The sequence below is a fragment of the Podospora bellae-mahoneyi genome (assembly GCF_035222275.1).
Source record: "Podospora bellae-mahoneyi strain CBS 112042 chromosome 1 map unlocalized CBS112042p_1, whole genome shotgun sequence".
NCBI lineage: Eukaryota > Fungi > Ascomycota > Sordariomycetes > Sordariales > Podosporaceae > Podospora > Podospora bellae-mahoneyi.
The window spans coordinates 3,368,078-3,388,119 of NW_026946359.1; the positions used below are offsets into that span (position 1 = coordinate 3,368,078).

A 20,042-nucleotide genomic window follows, 5' to 3' on the forward strand; every position below is an offset into this window, starting at 1 on the left:
CCAGACTCAAGGCCTCACCATGGCCACGTAGCAGTTCGTGAGATACTCCATGTTACAGAATGTCGTCACTGCCTCACATGGCAATCACCCAGTGGGAACTAGGTGGTCGAGTGTAGATGGCTTCAATGGCTCTAGAAGTTACTGGTACCTTAACTTAAGTAACGGGTGATATACAGAGCATAGCTGCCGTCTACTGAATTTAACAGACATGGATAGAGCTTCAATCCCAACACCACAACTGACAAACAACAATTCCTCCTTGCTGCCACTTTCCGTTCCCCGCACTCAATTCCTTTGTTTACTTTTCTATCTTTAACTCCCCCCTCAGCTGCAATGGTCGGCTGTCTCCCCAGTGGCTGTTGAACCAATGCAACGCTGAAACGCAGGGGGTTTGTGCTGCATTTCCACGTGTGAGCCCCTGGCTGCCATGCATGTAAGAAACCGAACAGCCACCAACATGGAGAATATCGCTTCTACAAAGTTGGGTTTTTGTTTTCTTTCCAGCGCTGTGCTGCTGTCAAGCTCAGTCCTCCCTTATAGCCAGGGCTGTATAACACCATGTTCCTTATCCAGGGAATATCTTTCTGGATAACCCGGATAATTCACCGTATTCGGCTATCACCTATTGAACCGTTTGCCGCAATCGCTGGCTATTGCTCGGGATATTTCATGAGGGTACACCTCATTGAAACGCACTGAGTCTTAATAAACATCTCGTCTTCGAGCTTGAACTGCGCCTCAGCTCCAAGATGCACCATCAACTTGAGTGCAGTGTTTGTGCACTCCCGAGCATCCGGTACCCATAACGCTCTTACCATCCTCGTACTACAGAAGGCGCGCGTCATTTCTGGAAACCTAATCCAGCGCCTTTCGTAGCTGTCCATCCCGTCCCTTTGCCGCAGTGTGGTACACAGAATACCGGAATGACCCTCGTGGTCACCACCTCGAACTGCTGCCTTCCCCACAGACTTGATCCCATCCGGGATTTCGGTTCAGGATTCGGCCGCATTCAGGTATATTGTTGAGCCGAGCCGTATTAGCCCGTCCTGCATCGAACGGCTTGGTAAATTCGACTGCCAGTAAAAGATTTCAAGGATCATGGCCGGCTCACGTAGGCGATGTCGGGTCCCGCTGGATGATATCATCACTCGTGATCGGATGACTCCCATCATTCAGCACCATTGCCTGCCTGTGCCTCTGGTTCCGGTCGCGCTGTTCTTCACTCCCTGGCGTGGTTTGGAACGAACGCAACAACACCCTAGTAGGATGGTTCGCGTCCAAACTGTTGACATCGAGAGTTTCCGGAAACAAAACGCTTAATCGTTCCACCAAGTGCGTGTCGCCATCGTCTGCTTCGCTCTCTTCCGTGTCGGGATACGGAAAGAGACCGCACTTCTGCAGTGCCTCTCGGCCAGCTGGGCTCTGCCGAATGCAGCTGATGATTTCGGCAAGCCTGTTGGTCTTGCTGCGCAGGTAGGCCGCAAGATTCTGATGCCGCTCCTCCTCGGTGGTTCCCCAGTTTTGCTTGGACAGCCACTTCTCGACAAATTTGGCCTTGATGAGTTTCTCGCAGTCAAAGGTGCCTACCAGCTGGCTGATGAACATGAGGCAGAGCTTGTCTGTCATGTCACGGAGAGGATAATCGTCCCAGTCGTCATTGTTGAGCACCTCCTGGTCAGGGTCAAGAGATAGCTCCAGGCACCGGACGAGAGCTGCGTAGGCCTTCCATGTGTGAAGTTTATCCAAGGAGTCTTGAGGAATTATTAGTCTATCAATTGTGCCACCGTGATTGATCATCGACTCACGCGGATCGGTAATCACTGCCAAAGCTCGGAGATTCTTCAGGCGCTCGTCGTAGTTGGGACGGGTGATGCCCCAGAGGAGCTGTTCGAGGGTGTCCTTGTCGTTGACGGCTCTGTCACATACGATCTTGACAGCCGTCTCACGAATGGCGTGGTTGTAGTGACCGAGCAACGTATCCAGGGTGGTCAGTTTCAGGGCGTCCTCGGTGTCCTGGGTGATGTACTGCGGCTTGGGTTGTGGTGGTTTTCTTTCGCACTCTGAGCGCCATTGATCAAGCGCAAGCAGCACTGTCCCGACGAGAGCAACACCGTGTATGATCAAGGCCCCTTTGATGGCCTTATCGGTGGTCATAAGGGAGGCGAGCCATTCCATGATGGCGGCGGTGGTTAGTGTCGTCTCTGATGTTGAGGCTGCATGTCGTCGCCCGGCTGTAATGCATCTCCACAGTGGAGAGCGGGTCGGTGTTCTAGAGAAGCTTGAGCTGAGAGCTTCCAAAACAGAAAGCTTTCCCTGATCCTGCCGCTGCAGACCGCCAAAATTTACAAACAGTGGGGCACTCTGATAAGATAGCGCTGCGACCATCCATCCTCTACCAAAAATTCTGAATTGGAGATACAACGACTGTTCGGCCATCGAAAACCCGGCAATTGCGTCGCGACTCCCAACAAAAACGACGCGATCATGGCCGGCTCACAGTTGAAGAGGCTTAAGGCCTCCCTGAAGGACCAAGGAATTATCGGTCCCCAGAAATCCAAGAAGCAGAAGCGCCAAAATGCCCAAGATGCCAAGGCGTCCAACGAGAAGCGCATCCAGCGACATGAGGCCCTGGCCAGCATCCGCGAGCAGTTCAACCCCTTCCAGTTCAAGACGAATGCCAGAGGCCCCAAGTTTGAGGTTACCACCAACAAGCCCGTCAGCAGCAGGGAGGCTATGGGTATCAGCGGTCGACCCGGGTTGACCAAGGCGAAAGGCGAGGAGAGACGGCGTGAGACTATCCTTGTTGAGATGCAGCGGAGGAACAAGGTCGGCGGTCTAATCGACAGACGTTTCGGTGAGGACGATCCCAACATGTCGCTCGAGGACAAGATGATCGAAAGATATACCCGCGAACAGCAACGGTCTCACAAGAAGCACTCTGCGTTCGACTTGGAAGACGATGAGGAAATGGGAGGACTTACTCACATGGGCAAGCCGCTTTTCGACAATGATGACGCTCCGAAGTATCTTAAAGACGACTTTGAGGAGGATGTTGGTTCAGGCGATGAATCCGAAGGTTCGCAGACCGATAGGCGTGCACTGAAGAGGCAGCGTCTAGAGGGGGCTCTCGAGGTCGTGGGCGAACAGGAGGAAGGGCAACCGGAAAGAAAGAAAACCAAGAAGGAAATTTACGAGGAAATCATCGCCAAGTCCAAGCTTCACAAAGAGTTGCGACAGGAGGCTAAAGAGGAGGATAACGAGCTCAGAGCTGAAATCGATGAGGCCATGAGGGATCTGCGACCACTACTCTTCGACAGGATAAAGCCACCTGCCAAAAGTGACAAGCCCACTCTTGTGATTGCTGGAAAGGATCAGGCTACCCTTGACAGGGAGTACGATATCCAGGTGAAGCGGATGGCGTCCGACAAGCGCGCGGCGCCTACTGATAAGATGAAGACGGAAGAAGAGAAGGCAGCAGAGGAAGCGAACAGGCTAAAGAAGCTCGAGGAGGACCGCCTGAAGCGTATGCGCGGAGAGAAGGTTTCAGATGACGAACAGGAGAGCGATGACGAGAACAAGCAGGGCGGAGATGACGATTTCGATGCCATGGATGTTGAGGATGCGGATGAGTTTGGGCTCGGGCAGGGAATTGCTGGAAAGGCCAAAAAATACCGACCGACCGCGACCGAGCTGGGATTCGACGACGAGGACGATTTCCTCATTGATGATGATTTGGTCGCCAGCGGTTCAGAGTTGGAGTTCGACAGTGGTGACGAGGGAGAGGAGAGCGACGAGGACGAGGAGTCAGGTTCTGACTCTGGCTCTGAGGAAGAAGACAGCGACGATGACGAATTCATCAAGGGGTTATTAACAGAATCCGAGGCGAAGCAAGGCATCTTTCGGTTACCCACCAACAACACCAAAGGCTCCGATGAGAATGGTGTCCCATACACCTTCCCCTGTCCCCAGAACCACGACGAGCTCCTCGAGATCTTCAAGGGCATCGACGTGAAACAGCTCCCGGTCGCCACCCAACGCATCAGAGCCCTCCACCACCCAAAACTCGCCAGCGACAACAAGGAGCGCCTCGGTAACTTTGCACAGGCCCTCGTTCGTCACGTCAACTACCTCGGAAACCAGTACCAGCCTACCTGGGCCGCGGCACTGGAAGGCCTGACAAGACACATCCACTCCCTAGCCAAGAGCTTCCCCATCGAAGTCGCCAAGGGCTATCGTTCTATCATCCAAGAGATGGAGCAGTCCCGCCCTCTGGCCCTCACTGTCGGCGACCTGATCACTCTTACCGGAGCAGGCACCACCTTCCCTACGTCCGACCACTTCCACCAGGTTGTCACCCCAGCCATGATCGTCATCGCGAGGTATCTCGGCCAAAAGATCCCGCAGTCCCTCTCCGACTACGCCACCGGCACGTTCCTGGCCATCCTTGCCCTCCAATATCAGCAATTCTCCAAGCGCTACGTACCAGAGGTTATGAACTTCACCCTCAACACCCTCTGCGCCTTGGCCCCCTCAGCCAGGGCCTTTACACCCAACACAATCGGGTTCTTCCCCATCCACGACCCCCCCGCTGGAACTCGCCTTCCTACATCCCTTCCCGCCGATGCCTCCACAGCAAGAAAACTCGCCTTTTCCGACTGCCTCCCTTCTAACCAACCCTCCTTGGAGCTCAAACTATCCCTCTTCACCACCACCCTCTCCCTCCTCACCAGCGCCTCCACCCTCTGGTCCCAAACCTCCTCCTTTACCGAAACCTTTTCCCCCGCCCTTCCCATCCTCTCCTCCATTCCCAAATCTCTTTCTCCTGCCATCCAGTCCCTCCAGCAGCACCTCACCCGTTTATTGCAGATCTCCCGCCTCTCCCGCCGCCCACTAGAACTGCACCACCACCGTCCCCTGGCGATAAGGACCTACATCCCCAAGTTTGAAGATTCGTTTGACCCGAACAAGCACTACGATCCTGATCGTGAGAGGGCGGAGCTGGCCAAGTTGAAGAAGGAGCACAAGCGGGAGAGGAAGGGTGCGCTGAGGGAGCTGAGGAAGGACAATGCTTTTATGGCGAGGGAGAACTTACGGGTGAAGAAGGAGAAGGACGCGGCGTACGAGAAGAAGTATAAGAGGTTGGTGGCGGAGATTCAGGGGACCGAGGGGCAGGCGGCGAATGCGTATGAGAGGGAAAAGGCTCTCAGGAAGAAGAAGAGGTAGATTTGATGGAATGATAGAGATGTGTTTTTGGTTGTTGAGTTGCATTCAACGGCATATGTATTGTTTGCGGGGAAATATAATTCAGTTTTTTTAGTCCCCCGAATAATTGTGTCTGGTTTCCCTTCGATGGGCAATAACGTCGTTCTTGGAAATGTGTCGCTCAGAACATTGTCCATCTATCATTCAAGCTACTACCAACAACTACGTGTATTGCTCAATCAAAATCGCTCATCTTCCTCAGCGACTCGGTAGTATACAGCAACTTTTGCATCTCCTCCCCGTTGAGCTCTGTCTCTCCGGCCGGGACATCCACGACAGGCTTCTGATCCCACGAGTCGGGGCCATTCCTGGTCAAGACCAGGAAGGGTGCCGCCGCGTCAGGCTTCCCTTCGGTTGTGTCGATGCTCACGAGGAGGTTGTCGTTGGGTAGAAGCTCGACGTCTAGGGGGACACCTTGCTCCTTGAGGGAATAGGTAGCAGTGTGCTTAAGCGTGTCTTCTACAAGTGTGAAAAGAACCACAGCGGGAATTCTACATATCGTTAGCATTTCTAAAAGTATGACGTGCAATCAAAAGGGGGACATACTTCTCGCAGATGACAGCTACCACTGTTTCCCCAGAGGCAAGAGAAAACCCCTTCAGTCTCGAAACAGCAATCTTTGTCAGCTCAGGCTCAATAGTATTCTTGATCTCTTCAAGAATATTCGCCCTCCCAAGCAGCTGCTTCTCCTTCCACCTCCATAGAAAAACATCGTCATCCCCACCACCCGAAACAAGCAGCTCTTCCCGGCCGGGGACAACACATAACCTGCTGACAAAATCCTCGTGCCCAAGGCAGAACCCCTCAATGAAATAAGCCTGGGGAATCCCCCGCGAGATACGGACGTGCTCGTCTCTGTCGGCGGTGATGATCCATTCTCTTTTCTCGCCTGTCGCGCCGATTCCAGGGGCGACGGTGATGGCTGTGAGCATGGAGACATGACCCAACAGCAAGGTGTGCTCAAACGCCGGCTGGGATTCCTCGGCGGATCTCTCGGCGGCGGCTTTGAGGGAGAGTTCCATGGAAATCTTTTGGTTCTCGAGAGCCTTGAGGTTGCGCTTGGTGTGGACTGTCTTGTCGTTGGCTTGGGGCTTGAAGGGGATAGGTGCCGAGGCAGGGGTGGCGCTGCGGGAGGGGAGTGATTGGACTGTTGGGGGGAGGGTGGGTTCTGCGGATGGGAGGAGGGGGAGGGCGTAGACGTCTCCGAATTTGTCGGCGGAGAGGATTTTCTTTTGGTCGGTGGTGAGGGTGAGAGAGCAGGGGCGTTTTGGCATGGCTCTGTTAAAATGGGTTAGCTACTAAAGACAACATGAGGGGCGGTTAAGGGGTGAGTACCTCTGGCTGAGTTGCTTGAGATTCCCGGAGCCATCGTGCTCGAATACCCAGATCGTCTTGTCGGAGCCAGTAGCAGCGATTACATGACTGCCATTGGCAGTGGCGAGGAGGCAGTTGATGAAAGGCTTCTCGTTCGATAAGTTGACGGGTTGTGGCTTGTTGTGAAACCTGCCCTTCTTTTGACCGTTGGTTGAGTTGGGGGTGCCGGCATCGCCAGCATGGGCCTCCTTTTCATCATTCTCTGTTCTCCTACGCTTGGCCGGGGGACCTTCTGGCGTTGGAGGGGCCTCAACAGTGGCAGAGGCTTCAGCATCGGCAGCAGGTTCACTTGGGGTCTCAGTGGCCTTCACTGGATACTTCCAGGTTGAGAGGTGCTCCATAGAGGTGTTGAAGGAGAGAATATCAACCCCCTGGGCAGCAAAAATTACGCTGCCCGAGGCCTGAAGAAGATGATAGGGGATAATCATGGTGAGAGTGGCTGATATGAGTGGTGAGAATGTTCAAGCCACAACTGGTTCACACTTGATGCTCAAGTGGTCAAATCAAGAGATATTAGGTGTTAAAACCACAGGATATCTATTCGTAATGTTAGGACGAGCCATTTTGATACTCAGGAGGAATCTTACCGCGCTCAATTGCTTCAAGCAGATATCTCCAATGCAGTGAAGCTTGAGTCAATCCACTTCGGTTGTTGGACTTAGAAGAATTTGTCTGGAGCTTGGGGATGTGAGCCACAGGTGGCTTGTGCTTCAACGTCAAGCTTCAAACACCTGTGGAACCGGGCGCAGCTTTTCTCTCCAGTTCGTTCCCTCCCAAGAACAAGGATGTCACTTTGATCTCAGCACCTAGCAAGACCGGAATTACCTGCCGCCGTAAAGATGCTCTCTGATGTCCGTCTTTTTCGAAGCTTGACGCAGAAGCTTGTACCTCCGTACTTTCTTATCGATAAGGCGTGGGGCAGTTCGAGCATCTGGAGCTCTCTGATTGGCCTTACCAGCCTAAACCCTAGGCGGGAGCGGGCCCCCACAGGCTAAGCGGATTGTGCGAAAATCCGGAGGCTGCTTGGATTCTTTTTTGGTAAAACCACCATCGCGAGTTCTCCTCCTCTCCTCCTTGTTTCCGCATCACCAACAATTAACCGCCCTTAAACAACCTAGCTTCCAGCAAAAGAAGACATGGGGGGCAAGAGCGCTAACAAGGCTGGCTACTTCGACAAGCTCAAGGGCTTGTTGGAGGAGTACAAGTCCATCTTCGTCGTCTCCGTCGACAATGTCTCGTCTCAGCAGATGCACGAGATTCGTCAGGCCCTCCGCGATCAGGGTGTGGTCCTGATGGGCAAGAACACCATGGTACGAGATGGCGACCCAGATCAGCAAAGAAATCGATACTAATTGAGCCAAACAGGTTCGCCGTGCCCTCAAGACCTTCCTGGTCGACTCCCCCGAGTACGAGCGCCTCCTCCCCTTCGTCAAGGGCAACGTTGGTTTCGTCTTCACCAACGGTGACCTCAAGGAGATCCGTGACAAGATCCTCGCCAACAAGGTCGCCGCCCCCGCTCGTGCTGGTGCCGTCGCCCCCGTCGATGTCTGGATTCCCGCTGGCAACACTGGTATGGAACCCGGCAAGACCTCTTTCTTCCAGGCCCTCGGTGTCCCCACCAAGATTGCCCGTGGTACCATTGAAATCACCACCGATCTCAAGCTCGTCGAGGCTGGCGCCAAGGTCGGCCCCTCCGAGGCTACCCTGTTGAACATGCTCAACATCTCTCCCTTCACCTACGGTATGGGCATCGCTCAGGTCTACGACCAGGGCAACACCTTCCCCAGCTCCGTCCTCGATATCAGCGAGGAGCAGCTCCTGAAGGCCTTCTCCAGCGCCATCACCACCATTGCCGCTGTCTCCCTGGCCCTCAACTTCCCCACTCTCCCCTCCGTCATCCACTCCCTTGTCAACAGCTACAAGAAGGTTCTCGCTGTTGCCATCGAGACCGAGATCAGCTGGCCCGAGATTGAGGAGCTCAAGGACCGCATTGCCAACCCCGAGGCCTATGCTGCCGCCGCCCCTGTCGCTGCTGCTGACTCTGGCGCCGCCGCCGGTGGTGCTGCCGCTGAGGAGGAGAAGAAGGAGGAGGAGGAGGAGTCCGACGAGGAGGGTGGCTTCGGCGATCTCTTGTATGTGTTTTCTGTTTGTGTCTGTGTGGAACTTTTGCTAACCATTCTCCCAGCGGTTAAATGTTGTAACGACGCCATGACGGCGCTTGTGGACTGGCAATTTCGGTTTGGGTCCGGTAGAGGTTTTATGAATCGATACCCGAATCTAGATAGATCATTTGCTGGTCAATTGAGCACTCTGAAGATGGACATACAAAGGATTTTTGAACTGCAATGTAGTGACTGCCCAAACAGTCTACTTGCTGCTTCTCAGATACTGGTTAGTACCCCCCTTTTCCTTTTTTTTTCGTAGCACAGCTCCCCAAGTGTCGATGATTATGAAAAATGACAAAGAGCTTTTTAACCCTGATCTTATTGATGAGAAACCCATACAACAACGTATGAGACACAATCACTTATCATTTTGTTTACACAATTTATTCTCTGGGTATCAAGACTAACATGAGTACCAGATCAAACAGGTTATTCATCCCACGATTTTGCCGTCTTTTGCCCTTGGTGACATGTGTTTCATACAAATACAATATTTATCCATCCTACAAGTGCTTCGTTCCTTTTGCTCCTATGATGTGACATTGTTTTTTATGCGCTCTATAGCCCATTCCTTTCCAACACTTCTCTTGCGGCTTGAATGGCCTTGTCAGGCAACCCAGCCAACCTCGCGACCTTGAGCGCGTGACTCGTCCTGTTGACGCCCTTTTGGAGTTTGTGCACATAGGCGAACCCCCCGTTTTCGTCTTCTTCCACATCGGTACAGTACATCTCCACCGCACCATCCTGCCCCCCGTCTTGGACGGTCAGGTTTTGTTCTTTGATCAAACCGGCGATGTCGTGGAAGTGAGTAGCAAATAACGCACGACATCTGTTGACCTTGACGAGGTGGTGGAGGGAGGCGAAGGCGACGGCGGTTCCGTCTTGCGGCGTTGTGCCCCGGCCGATCTCGTCCATGATGACGAAGGAGCGGGGGGTGGCCTGGCGGAGGATGGTGGAGGTCTCGAGCATCTCGACCATGAAGGTGGACTGGGAGGCGTAGAGGTTGTCCGAGGAGCCGAGGCGGGAGAAGATTGCGTCGACCAGGCCGAGCTGGGCGTGGTCTGCTGGGATGAAGGAGCCGATCTGGGAGAGGATCGTGATGAGGGCGGACTGACGGAGGAAGGTGGATTTGCCGGCCATGTTTGGGCCGGTGATGAGCCAGATGCGGCCGTGTTGGGAAGGGGATGAGGGGGAGGAAAGGAAAAGGTCGTTCTTGGTAAAAGTGCGGCCTTGTTCTTGGAGGGCGGACTCGACGGTGGGGTGCCGACCTCCTACTATTATTGTGGCGGTGGAGGTGTTCAGGATGGGGCGGACGAGGTTTTTCTCTCGGGCTAGCGAGGCGAAGGAGGTGAGGACGTCTAGCTCGTCTAGCACGGCGGCGTTCCGTCGTAACTTTACCAGATTCAAAATCACCGACTGTCGCAACGACGCAAAAACGCGGGATTCTTCTGCTCTGATAGCGAGGCGGGTTTGGGAGAGGGAGTCACCCAACGATGACCAGGCCGGGTGGTGAAAGGAGCGGGTGCTGCGGGAGGTGGAGAGGGTCCTGATGGAAGGGGTGTCAGAGACAGGGGAGGAGAGAGAGTCCCGACCTTTGACGTGGCAGATGTGCCCTAGCTGGGGTGTCCATTTCAAGGTCAGGGATGGGAGGTTCAGCTCCCGACGGAGAGACAGGCAGAGCTCTTCCTTTTGGGATTTGAGACTGGCGAGTTGTTTGTGTAGTGAGCTCAAAAGGCGGGAGGCGCGGGGTTGCATGATGAAGAGTTCTGCTTCTTCTGAGTAGTGGTCCCGTATTGAAGGTATCTTCCTCCGGTTGGGTTTTTGGGAAGGGGAAGAAGAAGAGGGGAGTCGGGATTTGGGGAGGATGGTTCCGTCTTCTTCTGTGGCTTCGGAAGAAACGATTTCTTGGGCGAGGGAGAGGAGCTCGCCGGCGCGGGAGTCTTCTAGTTGGTGTTGCTGGACTAGGTTTTCTTCATCGATGGCGGAGCGGATGGAGTGGGCTAGTTTGAGGGGGGATTTGAGGGAGACGCGGGAGAGGAGGGTGGCGAGGGGGTCCTCGTCTTCTTCTTCTTCTTCCTCCGGGGTGGCATCTTCTTCTGGTGGTGCTGATTTGGCTTCTTCGGGTTGGGAGGCTATGGAGGCTTCAAGGAGGGCGACTATGTCCTCTGTTGATTTGATTGTGCTGGCTAGCTGGAGTAGGTCATCGGCATCGCCGCGGTTGAGGGCGAACTTTTGGACGAGGCGCTGGGAGTCATGGCTTCTGCGGAGAAGGACGATGATGGCATCTCGAAGTTCTTCGTCTTGAATGAAGCGCTCTACCAGGTCAAGTCTGGCGTTGATGGCTTTGAGTGATGTTGACGGGAAACCTAGGAGACAAATTAAGCTGATGGCCCTGAATGCTGAAAGAAAACAAATGCATACTCAGCCACTGGTTGAGAAGCCGGGCGCCACTCTTGGTTGCCGTTCGCCTGATGGCGTACAACAAGCTCCCCTTAAACGTGCCATCCCGGACAGTCTCCTTAATTTCAAGTGACCGCATGGTATTCTTGTCAATATTCATCACCTCCATGTTTACATGGCGAACCGGTGGCTGGAGCTTCATGCTCAGCCCCTGAAGCCGATCTCCCACGTAGTGGAGCAGCAGACTGCCGGCATCTACTTCCTCCTCTGTAAACTTTTTGGCCTCCTTCGCCGGGATTTTACCCTCCAGCATGGGCTGCCAGTCGTCTAGCGACTGAAACTCACCTTGGGGAGAGTACGTCACCAGGTAGCTCTCCTCCTGCAGGATAGACGCGATCCCCTGATCCTCGGCAGACTCGAGGGCCTTGTCCAGAACAACCTCCCGAGGGGACACCCGAGACAGCACGGAGCCGAGCGATGCTAGAGTGGCCGGCTGAGTGAAGAAATAGCCGGTCGACAGATCCAGCCATGCTAGACCGATACGGGTCGGGGCATCATCGGCCGGGTCTGGCGTGTTGATGGCTTGCTGCCCCGCTTGGCGCCTCACATGGTCCGATAATTCCGCTTTCTCGGGCAGATGAACGGCCATTACATAGTTGTTTGCATAAGGATCCATGAAGTTCTCATCGATGAGGGTGCCGGGAGTGACAATACGGGCCACTCGACGGTCATGCATCAACCCACCAGACCTGATCTTGGCCGAGGCATCGTTGGGGAACTCTTCAGCAATGGCTACATGGCGGTTGAGGTCTTGGACCAAGATCTTGAGAAAGCGATCCAGCTGGAAGAATGGAAAGCCGGCCTGGGCAACACACGAACAGTCATCAGATACAAGCTGGAACTAACTACAAGGACGGACGGATGGACATGGCACAATAAAGATAAATACCATGGATACGGGGCCGGCGTTTGTCTTCTTCTGTGAGACTTTGAGGTTGAGGAGCGGGCCGTACTCATCGGCGTGCTCGAAGTACAGCTCGTAGAAGCCGCCGACACGGGTGAGCAGCACGCAATTGTCAAACTTCTGCATGTTGCGGCGGGCCTGCTGCACCACTGTCGGGTACTGGGGCTCGTCATCTTGTTCCACTGGAGCCGGCGTCTCTGGTGGTACGATCAGTCCCTGTGGCAGCTCGTCCAGCTTGACGACGGTAGTTTTCTTGCCGCGGAGCTGAAGGTGTTGCAAGGGAGCCAGACGAGCCGCACGCGTTCCAGACGCAGCAGAGGGTCCAGAAAACAAGGCCGTGGTTACATGTCGGACACCACACCGCCCGACGGTGGCGGGACCACAGCGCGGGTGGCAGCGAGTTGTCTGGGCGAGACACGCTATCCGGAGGCGAGGAACTGGTGGTGGTCGCGAGGACAGCATCAGGAGAAGAGAATAATCAGGATTGGTTGTTGACGAGGCGACAACGTGATGAAAATTCTAGTGTTAAAGAGTTGTCCTGTAAGATCCGAGAATTCTTGGCGATGCGGCGGGCGGAATCCCCCGCCCGCAGACACTGACTGGGCAGGGGTTTATTCTGGAGTGGCTTTCCAGGGGACAAAAAGCTTCTTCTGTTGCAATTCTCTCAGGTCTTCCCAGTGGTTGTCGCAGAAACCCCCTTTGAATTCGCTGGCCACAAAAAAAAAAAAAAAAACCGAAAACACGAAAAAAACGAAAAAAAAACGAAAAAAGAAACCCCCCCCCCCTCCAAAAAAAAGCGACAACCGGCAGAAAAGGCGTGCACAGCCCTCAGCCTTCAGCCCTACGAGAATTCATGAAAAAAAGGCAAACTTCGGTCAGCCCAGGTGTGGGTTCTGACGACCGACCTTCACCTGCCCCGCGGTGGTGAGAGGCGTCTTGCCTGATCTAGTCAAGCTTCGATGTCTTGGAAAGCGGGCATGGGCCCATTCGCGGTCTGGATCATGTGTTTGTTGCTGAGAGACGACATCTGCGAATCATGCACCTCCAACAATGCAGCAAACGTGTTTTTCATCTCAACAACCAAACACCGAAAAATAGACAAGACAGACACGAAGGGTTAAAAATGGCCCGAAAAACCACCTGCCGATGGCCACCTAGCAAATCCCGGCAATTTGGCAGGGCCTTTTCCCCGGAAGACGGGATATCTGTTGTCGACGTTTCATTGATACCAGGTAGGATGGAAGCTGTCTAGCTGCCTAACTGCTGTGTAATGGTGGAGGAGTAGGTATCGGTACATTCCAGCATGCAAGATGGGGGTGGGATGCAGCTTCAGACGAACGTGGATGATGCCTCTTCTCATCATTGATTAAATCCGAAGAGGACAAAGTGCCCTGGCCTGGCATGATTAAGGGTGGCCCGATGGTGCTCTCGAGCTGGGCAGCCCCCTGATGGCGATTTGCCAGCCGCCGTCGGTATCGACCGATTTTGGCCTGCTTCTGCCATCATACCCACGCTTCCCGACCTGGTCCTCAGCCCATTTTTCCATGCTCCGCCCGCCAACCCCAGTCGAACCGAGCTTATCATGCCTCTGCCCATTGCCAAACCAAACATGCCAGGTTGTGCACCCGACTCTGGATGCCGTTCCTTTCTCGAAAAAAGTAGCATCCAGGAACTGGTTCCATAGCCAACGTCACTTCACCAGGGTTCCCTTACCTAGCCGTGTTATTCAAGTATTATTCAATATCAAAGGACTGTAGGTCAAGGTATAAGACGCTCTTGTCGCTCTCCCCTCCCCACCTGCGGGGCTTCTTCTTTGAAAGATACTTTCATCTCTTGCTTGATACCCTATCTATCCATCATCTATTTTTATTCTCCGGGCTTTCCCCAATCTATTCGATCCGAGATTATCTGTCGCAAATTGTCGTTTCCCCTCTTATGAGCGCGAACAGTATCGAACGACACTCGAGGACCCTGCAACATCAGCAAGCAACCACACACACTTACCTCCACAATAAATCATAAACCGGTCATGATGGCGGCGCCAATGCCAGGGCCGCTTTCCTTTAACCCCCAGATTCCCGTCACCCCTCCCCCGGACCACCACATGTTCACGAAAGGGCTCTTTCCACCAAACGCCTTTCAACAACCAGAGCATCACAACCACAACCACCAACATCACAGCCAACCACCACAGCAATACCGCGGAATCGGTTTAGGATTACAACACCACGAACCAACCCCATCAAACTCCACAACCTCCGGCCCACACATCAAATCCGAAGGTGATCCCCCCAGTCTCACCTCCCCAAGACCATCCTCCCGATCAACAATGCAACCACCACCACCCCAACTCCGAACCTCCCCAACATTCCCCCCTTCCTATCCCTCTTCCAAACCCCAACAACACCAACAACAACCAGGTTTCCCCCCCACCACAGTCGGAATCGACCCCGCCACAGCAGCCCAAGCGGCTGTCGACCCCCGCTACATAGCCATGGCCTCCCGCATAGCCTCGTACTACCAACAGCGCTGCCAAGCGGTAGCCAACTTCCAGCAGCAGCGCTGCCAGCAGTGGGCCGCTGCCCAGAGAGCAAAATGCCAGGAGATGACGCAGGCGGCGATGCTGGTCGTGGCGTGGTATATCAGGGACCGTATCAATAGGCGGAGAAAACGGCAGAAAAAGACCTTCAAGCGGGCGCTCAATAATAAAAACAGCGCCAAGAGTAAGGTGACGAAGGGGGAGACGGTGAGGAATTGGGTGATGGGTGTTCCTTTGGAGAAGGAGGATTTTGTGCCGGGGAGGGAGCTGCCTAAGGATGCACAAGAAAGAGATTTTGATATGGATAGGATGGGGGAGAGGGAGGAGGATAGGGATGGGAGGTTGTTTGAGGTGGCGGATGGGTTGATTAAGAGCCAGCTGGCGAGGGTGGAGGTGCCGTTTTTGGGGTTGGTGGGGTTTGAGGAGAGTGAGAGTGAGGAGAGTGAGGGTGAGAGTGAGATGAGTTATGAGGAAGAGGAGTTGGAAGAGGGGGAGGAATACGAGGAGGAGGAGGAGGAATATGAAGAGGAGGAAGAGCATGTGAGGATGGGGAAGGGGAAGGAAGAGGAGAATACTATGGGGAGTTTGAGCAAGGATGCGCAGTTGGGGACGGTAGAGGGAACGGATAGGAGGAAGAGTAGGGAGAGTAGTGTTTTATGATGAGGGTTATGAAATGGGTTATGAGGCGTTTGGTTATATACACGCATGGAGGTTCATGGGCCGTATATAGGGGTTGTTATTTCGTGTTTTTTTTATATATAATATTCTTGGGTGGGATTAGCCAGCGGTTGACGATGATGGGTTATGCATAGGATTTGAACTGGAATGTAGTATTTTTGAATAAATAGGTAATACCGTATTGTGCCTAGACCTGTAGGACCATGGGTACACCATCCGGTGGCTTTGCTAGATCACTCTTGCCTTGGGTTTCATCTCCGTGGATTGTGTGATGAACAAGTTATATCCAGCCTTGTGCACTGTGGCCTGTTGCCTACCTACGGCTTAAACGACTTGAATCAGCAGGTAGCTCGGGACCGACTCGAGGCTGAATGACTAGTCCGTGGGATTTGATCTGATATTGATCAAAGACAGCAGGCAGACAGGCGGTAACACCCATTTCGGCAATTGCTCAGGGCCAGTTGAGAGAGAGAGAGGGTTGAGATAATCGACAGGGGCAGACATCTTACCCCATGATCCCTTGGGTGGAACTGGTGGGACAGAGTGGTGGAGAGGCCGGCTCTTGATTGGTCGCCTAGCACGGCGGGGAACTGCGGGGAGCCAGGATGTGGTCTTGTTCTCGGTAACACACCCCTGTCATCCGCCCTGCCCGCCCTCAGCTTCCGCCATCACCAGGACGAAGCTGCATCCGTTGACCAACCACTTCCGTACACAGTAGTACCTGCCCTTGATTTACGCCCGTCACGGAGGTTCACAGACTTTGACTCTTTCTCTCTCTCCAAACCTGACCAGGCACCTGAACTTGAACCTTAACCTCCTCTCTCTACCTCCCAATCATCACAACAATATATATAAGTGCTGCAGACGCCCGGTGCCTCGACAGCTACAGCTTGATCATCCGCTCTCATAGCTCTATGACTCTTCCTTTTCCTCACAACACTTGAGCTTCTTCTTATACAAAATTTCAACCCCTTCTTCGGTCACCATGGGCGGCGAAAACCTCTGCGGGAATGGTCCTAGAAGTGACTATCCCATCCGGGCTCCCAAACCAGTCGGCCAGTACATCAGCCAAATCTACAAGTCTCGCATCGGCCAATTCTACGCCAGGGGCCAATATGCCAACGAAAACCTCCTTTCCATGATGAACGATGCCGTCGTCTACGGCGAGCCTCATGTCCAACTCTGGGTTTGGCACGCTCCTGGACAGACCAGGCCAACCTTCAAAGAGGCCGTCTCTCATGACTTTGAAAAGACCAAGGTCGGCGCCAGCTTTGGTCCATCATGGACCACTCATTGGTTCAGGGTCAAGATCACAGTCCCGGACAATGTTCGCGATCAGGAGCTGGTCGAGTTTCACTGGGACGCCAACAACGAGGGTTTGATCTGGTCCGAGGACGGCGAGCCTCTCCAGGGCCTCACTGGCGGCGGCGAGCGAGTGGAGTGGGTTCTTCCCAAGCCCTTCCTTGATGGAAAGGAACACACCTTCTACGTCGAGATGGCTTGCAACGGCATGTTTGGCATTGGCCAGGGTGACCTCATCGCTGCCCCCGACCCGAACAGGTACTACACCGTCGAGAGAGCCAACATTGTGGCGGTCAACCTGGACGCTCGCGGCCTGCATATCGATACTTGGATCATTGGCGACGCCGCCAAAGAGTTCCCCTCGGATTCCCCTGAGCAGCATCATGCTCTGGATGTTTACAACAGGATTATCGAGGCCTTCGAGCCCGGCAACAAAGACTCGCTCAAGACGTGCCGGAAGATTGCTCAGGAGTACCTCGGCCCCGATGTCGACTCACACAAGGTGTACGAGAGTGACAAGAAGCCTCTTGTCTTTGGTATTGGCCACTGCCACATCGACAGTTGCTGGCTCTGGCCATTTGATGAGACCAAGCGCAAGGTTGCCCGATCATGGTCCAACCAGTGCAATTTGATGGAGAGGTATCCCGAGCTTAACTTTGCCTGCTCCCAAGCCCAGCAGTACAAGTGGCTCAAGGAACTGTACCCCTATGTCTTTGAGCGTGTCAAGCAGAAGGTCAAGGATGGCCAGTTCCACCCCATCGGCGGCAGCTGGGTTGAGCACGACACCAACCTGCCCAGCGGCGAGTCTCTTGTCCGTCAGTTCGTGTACGGCCAGCGCTTTTTCGAGGAAAACTTTGGGAAGCGCTGTCAGACCTTCTGGCTGCCCGACACCTTTGGATACTCCAGCCAGCTCCCTCAACTGTGTCGGCTGGCCGGCATGACGCGCTTCCTCACCCAGAAGCTCAGCTGGAACAACATCAACAAGTTCCCGCACACCACTTTCAACTGGGTTGCTCTGGATGGCTCACAGGTGATATGCCACATGCCGCCGGCTGAAACATACACGGCGGAGGCCCACTTCGGCGATGTCAAGCGTAGCATGTCGCAGCACAAGTCTCTTGACCAGGACCCGACCTCGCTTCTTGTTTTTGGAAAGGGAGACGGTGGCGGCGGTCCTACCTGGCAGCATCTCGAGAAGCTCCGCCGCGCTCGTGGTATCAGCGACACGGTAGGCCTTCTCCCTCGGGTGCACATGGGCAGCTCGGTCGATGACTTCTTCGATCACCTCGAAGCCAAGGGTGACAAGCTCGTGACGTGGTATGGCGAGCTGTACTTTGAATTGCACCGCGGAACATACACCACTCAGTCCAACAACAAGCGCAACAACCGCAGAGCCGAAGATGCGCTCCGTGCTGTCGAGCTGCTGGCTACCATTGCCTCTATCGAGGGACACTGCGCCTATCCCAAGAAGGAGATTGATGAGATGTGGGAGTCGGTTCTTCTTTGTCAGTTCCACGACTGCTTGCCCGGAAGCTCGATTGAGATGTGCTATCATGATTCTGATGAGGTGAGGGATCTGAATTTGCATAGCGAGATGGTTGCTGACACGATGTGCAGATTTACAAGAAGGTTTTCAAGACCGCCGAGAAGATTCTCGGCGAGGCTACAGGCCTCCGTGAAGCCACCGCCGATGCTGTCACGTCAAACACTGGTGTGGCATTCACCTCGCTTCCGTGGTCGCGTCACGAGATAGTCGAGCTTGCCGATGGCGAGCTTGCCGTCGCTTCCGGCCCAGGCCCCTTTATGAAACTTCGGCCTTTCTCCCTTGAGAGCGAGGAAACGCTGGTGACGCTCGAACAGCCATCCCCGGATGTGTTTGTGCTCCAGAACACCCAGTTGAAGGTCAAGCTCGAGAGCGGCCTCATCACATCGCTCTACGACCTGAAGGCCAACCGAGAGATCATTCCCAAGGGACAGAAGGCCAACCGATACGTCATTTTTGACGACAAGCCTCTGTACTGGCAGGCTTGGGATGTCGAGGTGTTCCATCTCGACAGCCGCAAGGAGCTCTCGACTTCTGAAACTAAAATTCATGAGCAGAAGAAGCACCGCGTCAGCGTCATTACCAAGACCAAGATCAGCGACAAGAGCTACATCGAGACGGTGATTAGTCTTTCGGCGTGCTCTCCCAGCCAACAGTCGTTCGTCGAGGTCAGCAGCAAGGTGGAGTGGCACGAGACGATGAAGTTTCTCAAGGTTGAGTTTCCCGTGGATATCCGCAACACGGAAGCGAGCTATGAAACCCAGTTTGGTATCGTGCGGAGGCCTACTCACTACAATACGAGCTGGGACATGGCCAAGTTTGAGGTTTGCTCGCATCGGTTTGCGGATTTGTCGGAGCATGGCTATGGTGTTTCTGTTTTGAACGACTGCAAGTATGGGTTTGCCACGAGCGGGAATCTGATGAGGCTGTCGCTGCTGAGGAGCTCCAAGGCTCCTGATGCGCATGCTGATATGGGAACTCATCACATCCGGTGGGGAATTTTGCCGCATCAGGGGGGGCTGAGCCATGTTACTGTGAGGAAGGGGTACGAGTTTAACAACCCGCTCAAGATTTTTGAGGTGGAGAACCTGGGGGATGTCAAGAGTTGGTTGCGGACGAGGAGGGTGTGGTTGGACAGCGAGTCGGATGAGGGGTTGGTGCTGGACACGGTCAAGAGGGGGGAGGATGATGAGAAGACGGGGGAGGAGAATGTGATTTTGAGAATGTATGACAGTCTTGGGGGGCTGGCGAGGGGTAGGGTGAAGAGTGTGTGGGGGATCAAGAGGGTGACCAAGGTGAATTTGCTGGAGGATGAGGTTGAGGAGGTGGAGGTGGATGGGGATGGGTTTGGTGTTGAGCTGAAGGCTTTTGAGGTGGCGACTTACAAGTTGGAGTTGGACCATTAAGGAGACCGTCTTGTATGGTTGGGCGAGGTGATTTTTTTTGGACTGTTTTGTTTCGAGATTGTGCGAAGAGTGGTGTTACCGGGTTATGAGATTCGAGATTTTGATTTTAGGTCTCGAGAGTTTAATTGAATGGTTATCACGCTTTAAGTTGCTTGAGGAGTGCCAGTGGCAGCAACGTCTCAAGGAATCAATCACCATCAACCCCTTCCCTCCGAAAGTATGAGCTCAACACGCGACACACATCCCCCAATTCTCAGGGATGTGGCTACAAATCTCAAGAGAAATTATCAATTTGGGACGCCCGAGAGGTGTACTTGGATTGAGCAGACTTATCTTTGGAACAGCAAGCAGCATCCATGAGAGCAGCGATCCCGAATTCCATCACACTTCGCTGTCGACCTCACCGCAC

The 20,042-nt window shown here is 54.0% G+C and overlaps 7 protein-coding genes across 7 annotated transcripts; 4 read left to right on the forward strand and 3 right to left on the reverse strand.

The window, feature by feature from the left end:
- Window positions 1-143: 143 nt before the first annotated feature.
- On the reverse strand, window positions 144-2,937 carry QC761_110290 (uncharacterized protein). Its single transcript, XM_062874321.1, has 2 exons — window positions 1,806-2,937; window positions 144-1,751 (listed from the first exon to the last, which is right to left on the reverse strand). Exons 1-2 carry the CDS (start codon window positions 2,434-2,436, stop codon window positions 1,108-1,110), a joined length of 1,275 nt encoding a protein of 424 aa, XP_062737439.1. The 5' UTR covers window positions 2,437-2,937; the 3' UTR covers window positions 144-1,107.
- On the forward strand, window positions 2,485-5,223 carry NOP14 (nucleolar complex protein 14; the record flags this gene model as incomplete). The annotated part of the gene is made up of 1 exon (XM_062874322.1): window positions 2,485-5,223. One exon carries the CDS (start codon window positions 2,485-2,487, stop codon window positions 5,221-5,223), a length of 2,739 nt encoding a protein of 912 aa, XP_062737440.1.
- A 110-nt stretch (window positions 5,224-5,333) lies between these two features.
- Window positions 5,334-7,414, reverse strand: TRM82 (tRNA (guanine-N(7)-)-methyltransferase non-catalytic subunit trm82). The gene is made up of 3 exons (XM_062874323.1): window positions 6,598-7,414; window positions 5,809-6,540; window positions 5,334-5,753 (listed from the first exon to the last, which is right to left on the reverse strand). Exons 1-3 carry the CDS (start codon window positions 7,062-7,064, stop codon window positions 5,438-5,440), a joined length of 1,515 nt encoding a protein of 504 aa, XP_062737441.1. The 5' UTR covers window positions 7,065-7,414; the 3' UTR covers window positions 5,334-5,437.
- A 206-nt stretch (window positions 7,415-7,620) lies between these two features.
- On the forward strand, window positions 7,621-9,310 carry RPP0 (ribosomal protein P0 (A0) (L10E)). The gene is made up of 4 exons (XM_062874324.1): window positions 7,621-7,946; window positions 8,002-8,768; window positions 8,822-9,027; window positions 9,221-9,310. Exons 1-3 carry the CDS (start codon window positions 7,773-7,775, stop codon window positions 8,826-8,828), a joined length of 948 nt encoding a protein of 315 aa, XP_062737442.1. The 5' UTR covers window positions 7,621-7,772; the 3' UTR covers window positions 8,829-9,027; window positions 9,221-9,310.
- Window positions 9,311-9,328: 18 nt separating this feature from the next.
- On the reverse strand, window positions 9,329-12,855 carry msh1 (MutS protein 1). The gene is made up of 3 exons (XM_062874325.1): window positions 12,151-12,855; window positions 11,223-12,063; window positions 9,329-11,167 (listed from the first exon to the last, which is right to left on the reverse strand). The coding sequence occupies exons 1-3, from the start codon at window positions 12,625-12,627 to the stop codon at window positions 9,360-9,362; spliced, it is 3,126 nt and encodes a 1,041-aa protein (XP_062737443.1). The 5' UTR covers window positions 12,628-12,855; the 3' UTR covers window positions 9,329-9,359.
- Window positions 12,856-14,194: 1,339 nt separating this feature from the next.
- QC761_110340 (uncharacterized protein) lies at window positions 14,195-15,364 on the forward strand (the record flags this gene model as incomplete). The annotated part of the gene is made up of 1 exon (XM_062874326.1): window positions 14,195-15,364. The coding sequence occupies one exon, from the start codon at window positions 14,195-14,197 to the stop codon at window positions 15,362-15,364; it is 1,170 nt and encodes a 389-aa protein (XP_062737444.1).
- A 674-nt stretch (window positions 15,365-16,038) lies between these two features.
- Window positions 16,039-19,830, forward strand: AMS1 (Glycoside hydrolase, 38 vacuolar alpha mannosidase). Its single transcript, XM_062874327.1, has 2 exons — window positions 16,039-18,251; window positions 18,302-19,830. Exons 1-2 carry the CDS (start codon window positions 16,368-16,370, stop codon window positions 19,631-19,633), a joined length of 3,216 nt encoding a protein of 1,071 aa, XP_062737445.1. The 5' UTR covers window positions 16,039-16,367; the 3' UTR covers window positions 19,634-19,830.
- The last annotated feature ends 212 nt before the right edge of the window (window positions 19,831-20,042 follow it).

Coding starts and splice junctions, on each gene's coding strand:
- QC761_110290 (XM_062874321.1), bottom strand. CDS start 2,436: ATGGCCGAACAGTCGTTGTATCTCCAATTCAGAATTTTTGGTAGAGGA. Junction 1,752..1,805: donor GGCAGTGATTACCGATCCGC/GTGAGTCGATGA, acceptor TAATTCCTCAAG/ACTCCTTGGATAAACTTCAC.
- TRM82 (XM_062874323.1), bottom strand. CDS start 7,064: ATGATTATCCCCTATCATCTTCTTCAGGCCTCGGGCAGCGTAATTTTT. Junction 6,541..6,597: donor CTCAAGCAACTCAGCCAGAG/GTACTCACCCCT, acceptor CCATTTTAACAG/AGCCATGCCAAAACGCCCCT. Junction 5,754..5,808: donor GTAGCTGTCATCTGCGAGAA/GTATGTCCCCCT, acceptor AACGATATGTAG/AATTCCCGCTGTGGTTCTTT.
- RPP0 (XM_062874324.1), top strand. CDS start 7,773: ATGGGGGGCAAGAGCGCTAACAAGGCTGGCTACTTCGACAAGCTCAAG. Junction 7,947..8,001: donor TGATGGGCAAGAACACCATG/GTACGAGATGGC, acceptor TGAGCCAAACAG/GTTCGCCGTGCCCTCAAGAC.
- msh1 (XM_062874325.1), bottom strand. CDS start 12,627: ATGCTGTCCTCGCGACCACCACCAGTTCCTCGCCTCCGGATAGCGTGT. Junction 12,064..12,150: donor ACGCCGGCCCCGTATCCATG/GTATTTATCTTT, acceptor TGTGTTGCCCAG/GCCGGCTTTCCATTCTTCCA. Junction 11,168..11,222: donor GCTTCTCAACCAGTGGCTGA/GTATGCATTTGT, acceptor TTTGTCTCCTAG/GTTTCCCGTCAACATCACTC.
- AMS1 (XM_062874327.1), top strand. CDS start 16,368: ATGGGCGGCGAAAACCTCTGCGGGAATGGTCCTAGAAGTGACTATCCC. Junction 18,252..18,301: donor GCTATCATGATTCTGATGAG/GTGAGGGATCTG, acceptor CACGATGTGCAG/ATTTACAAGAAGGTTTTCAA.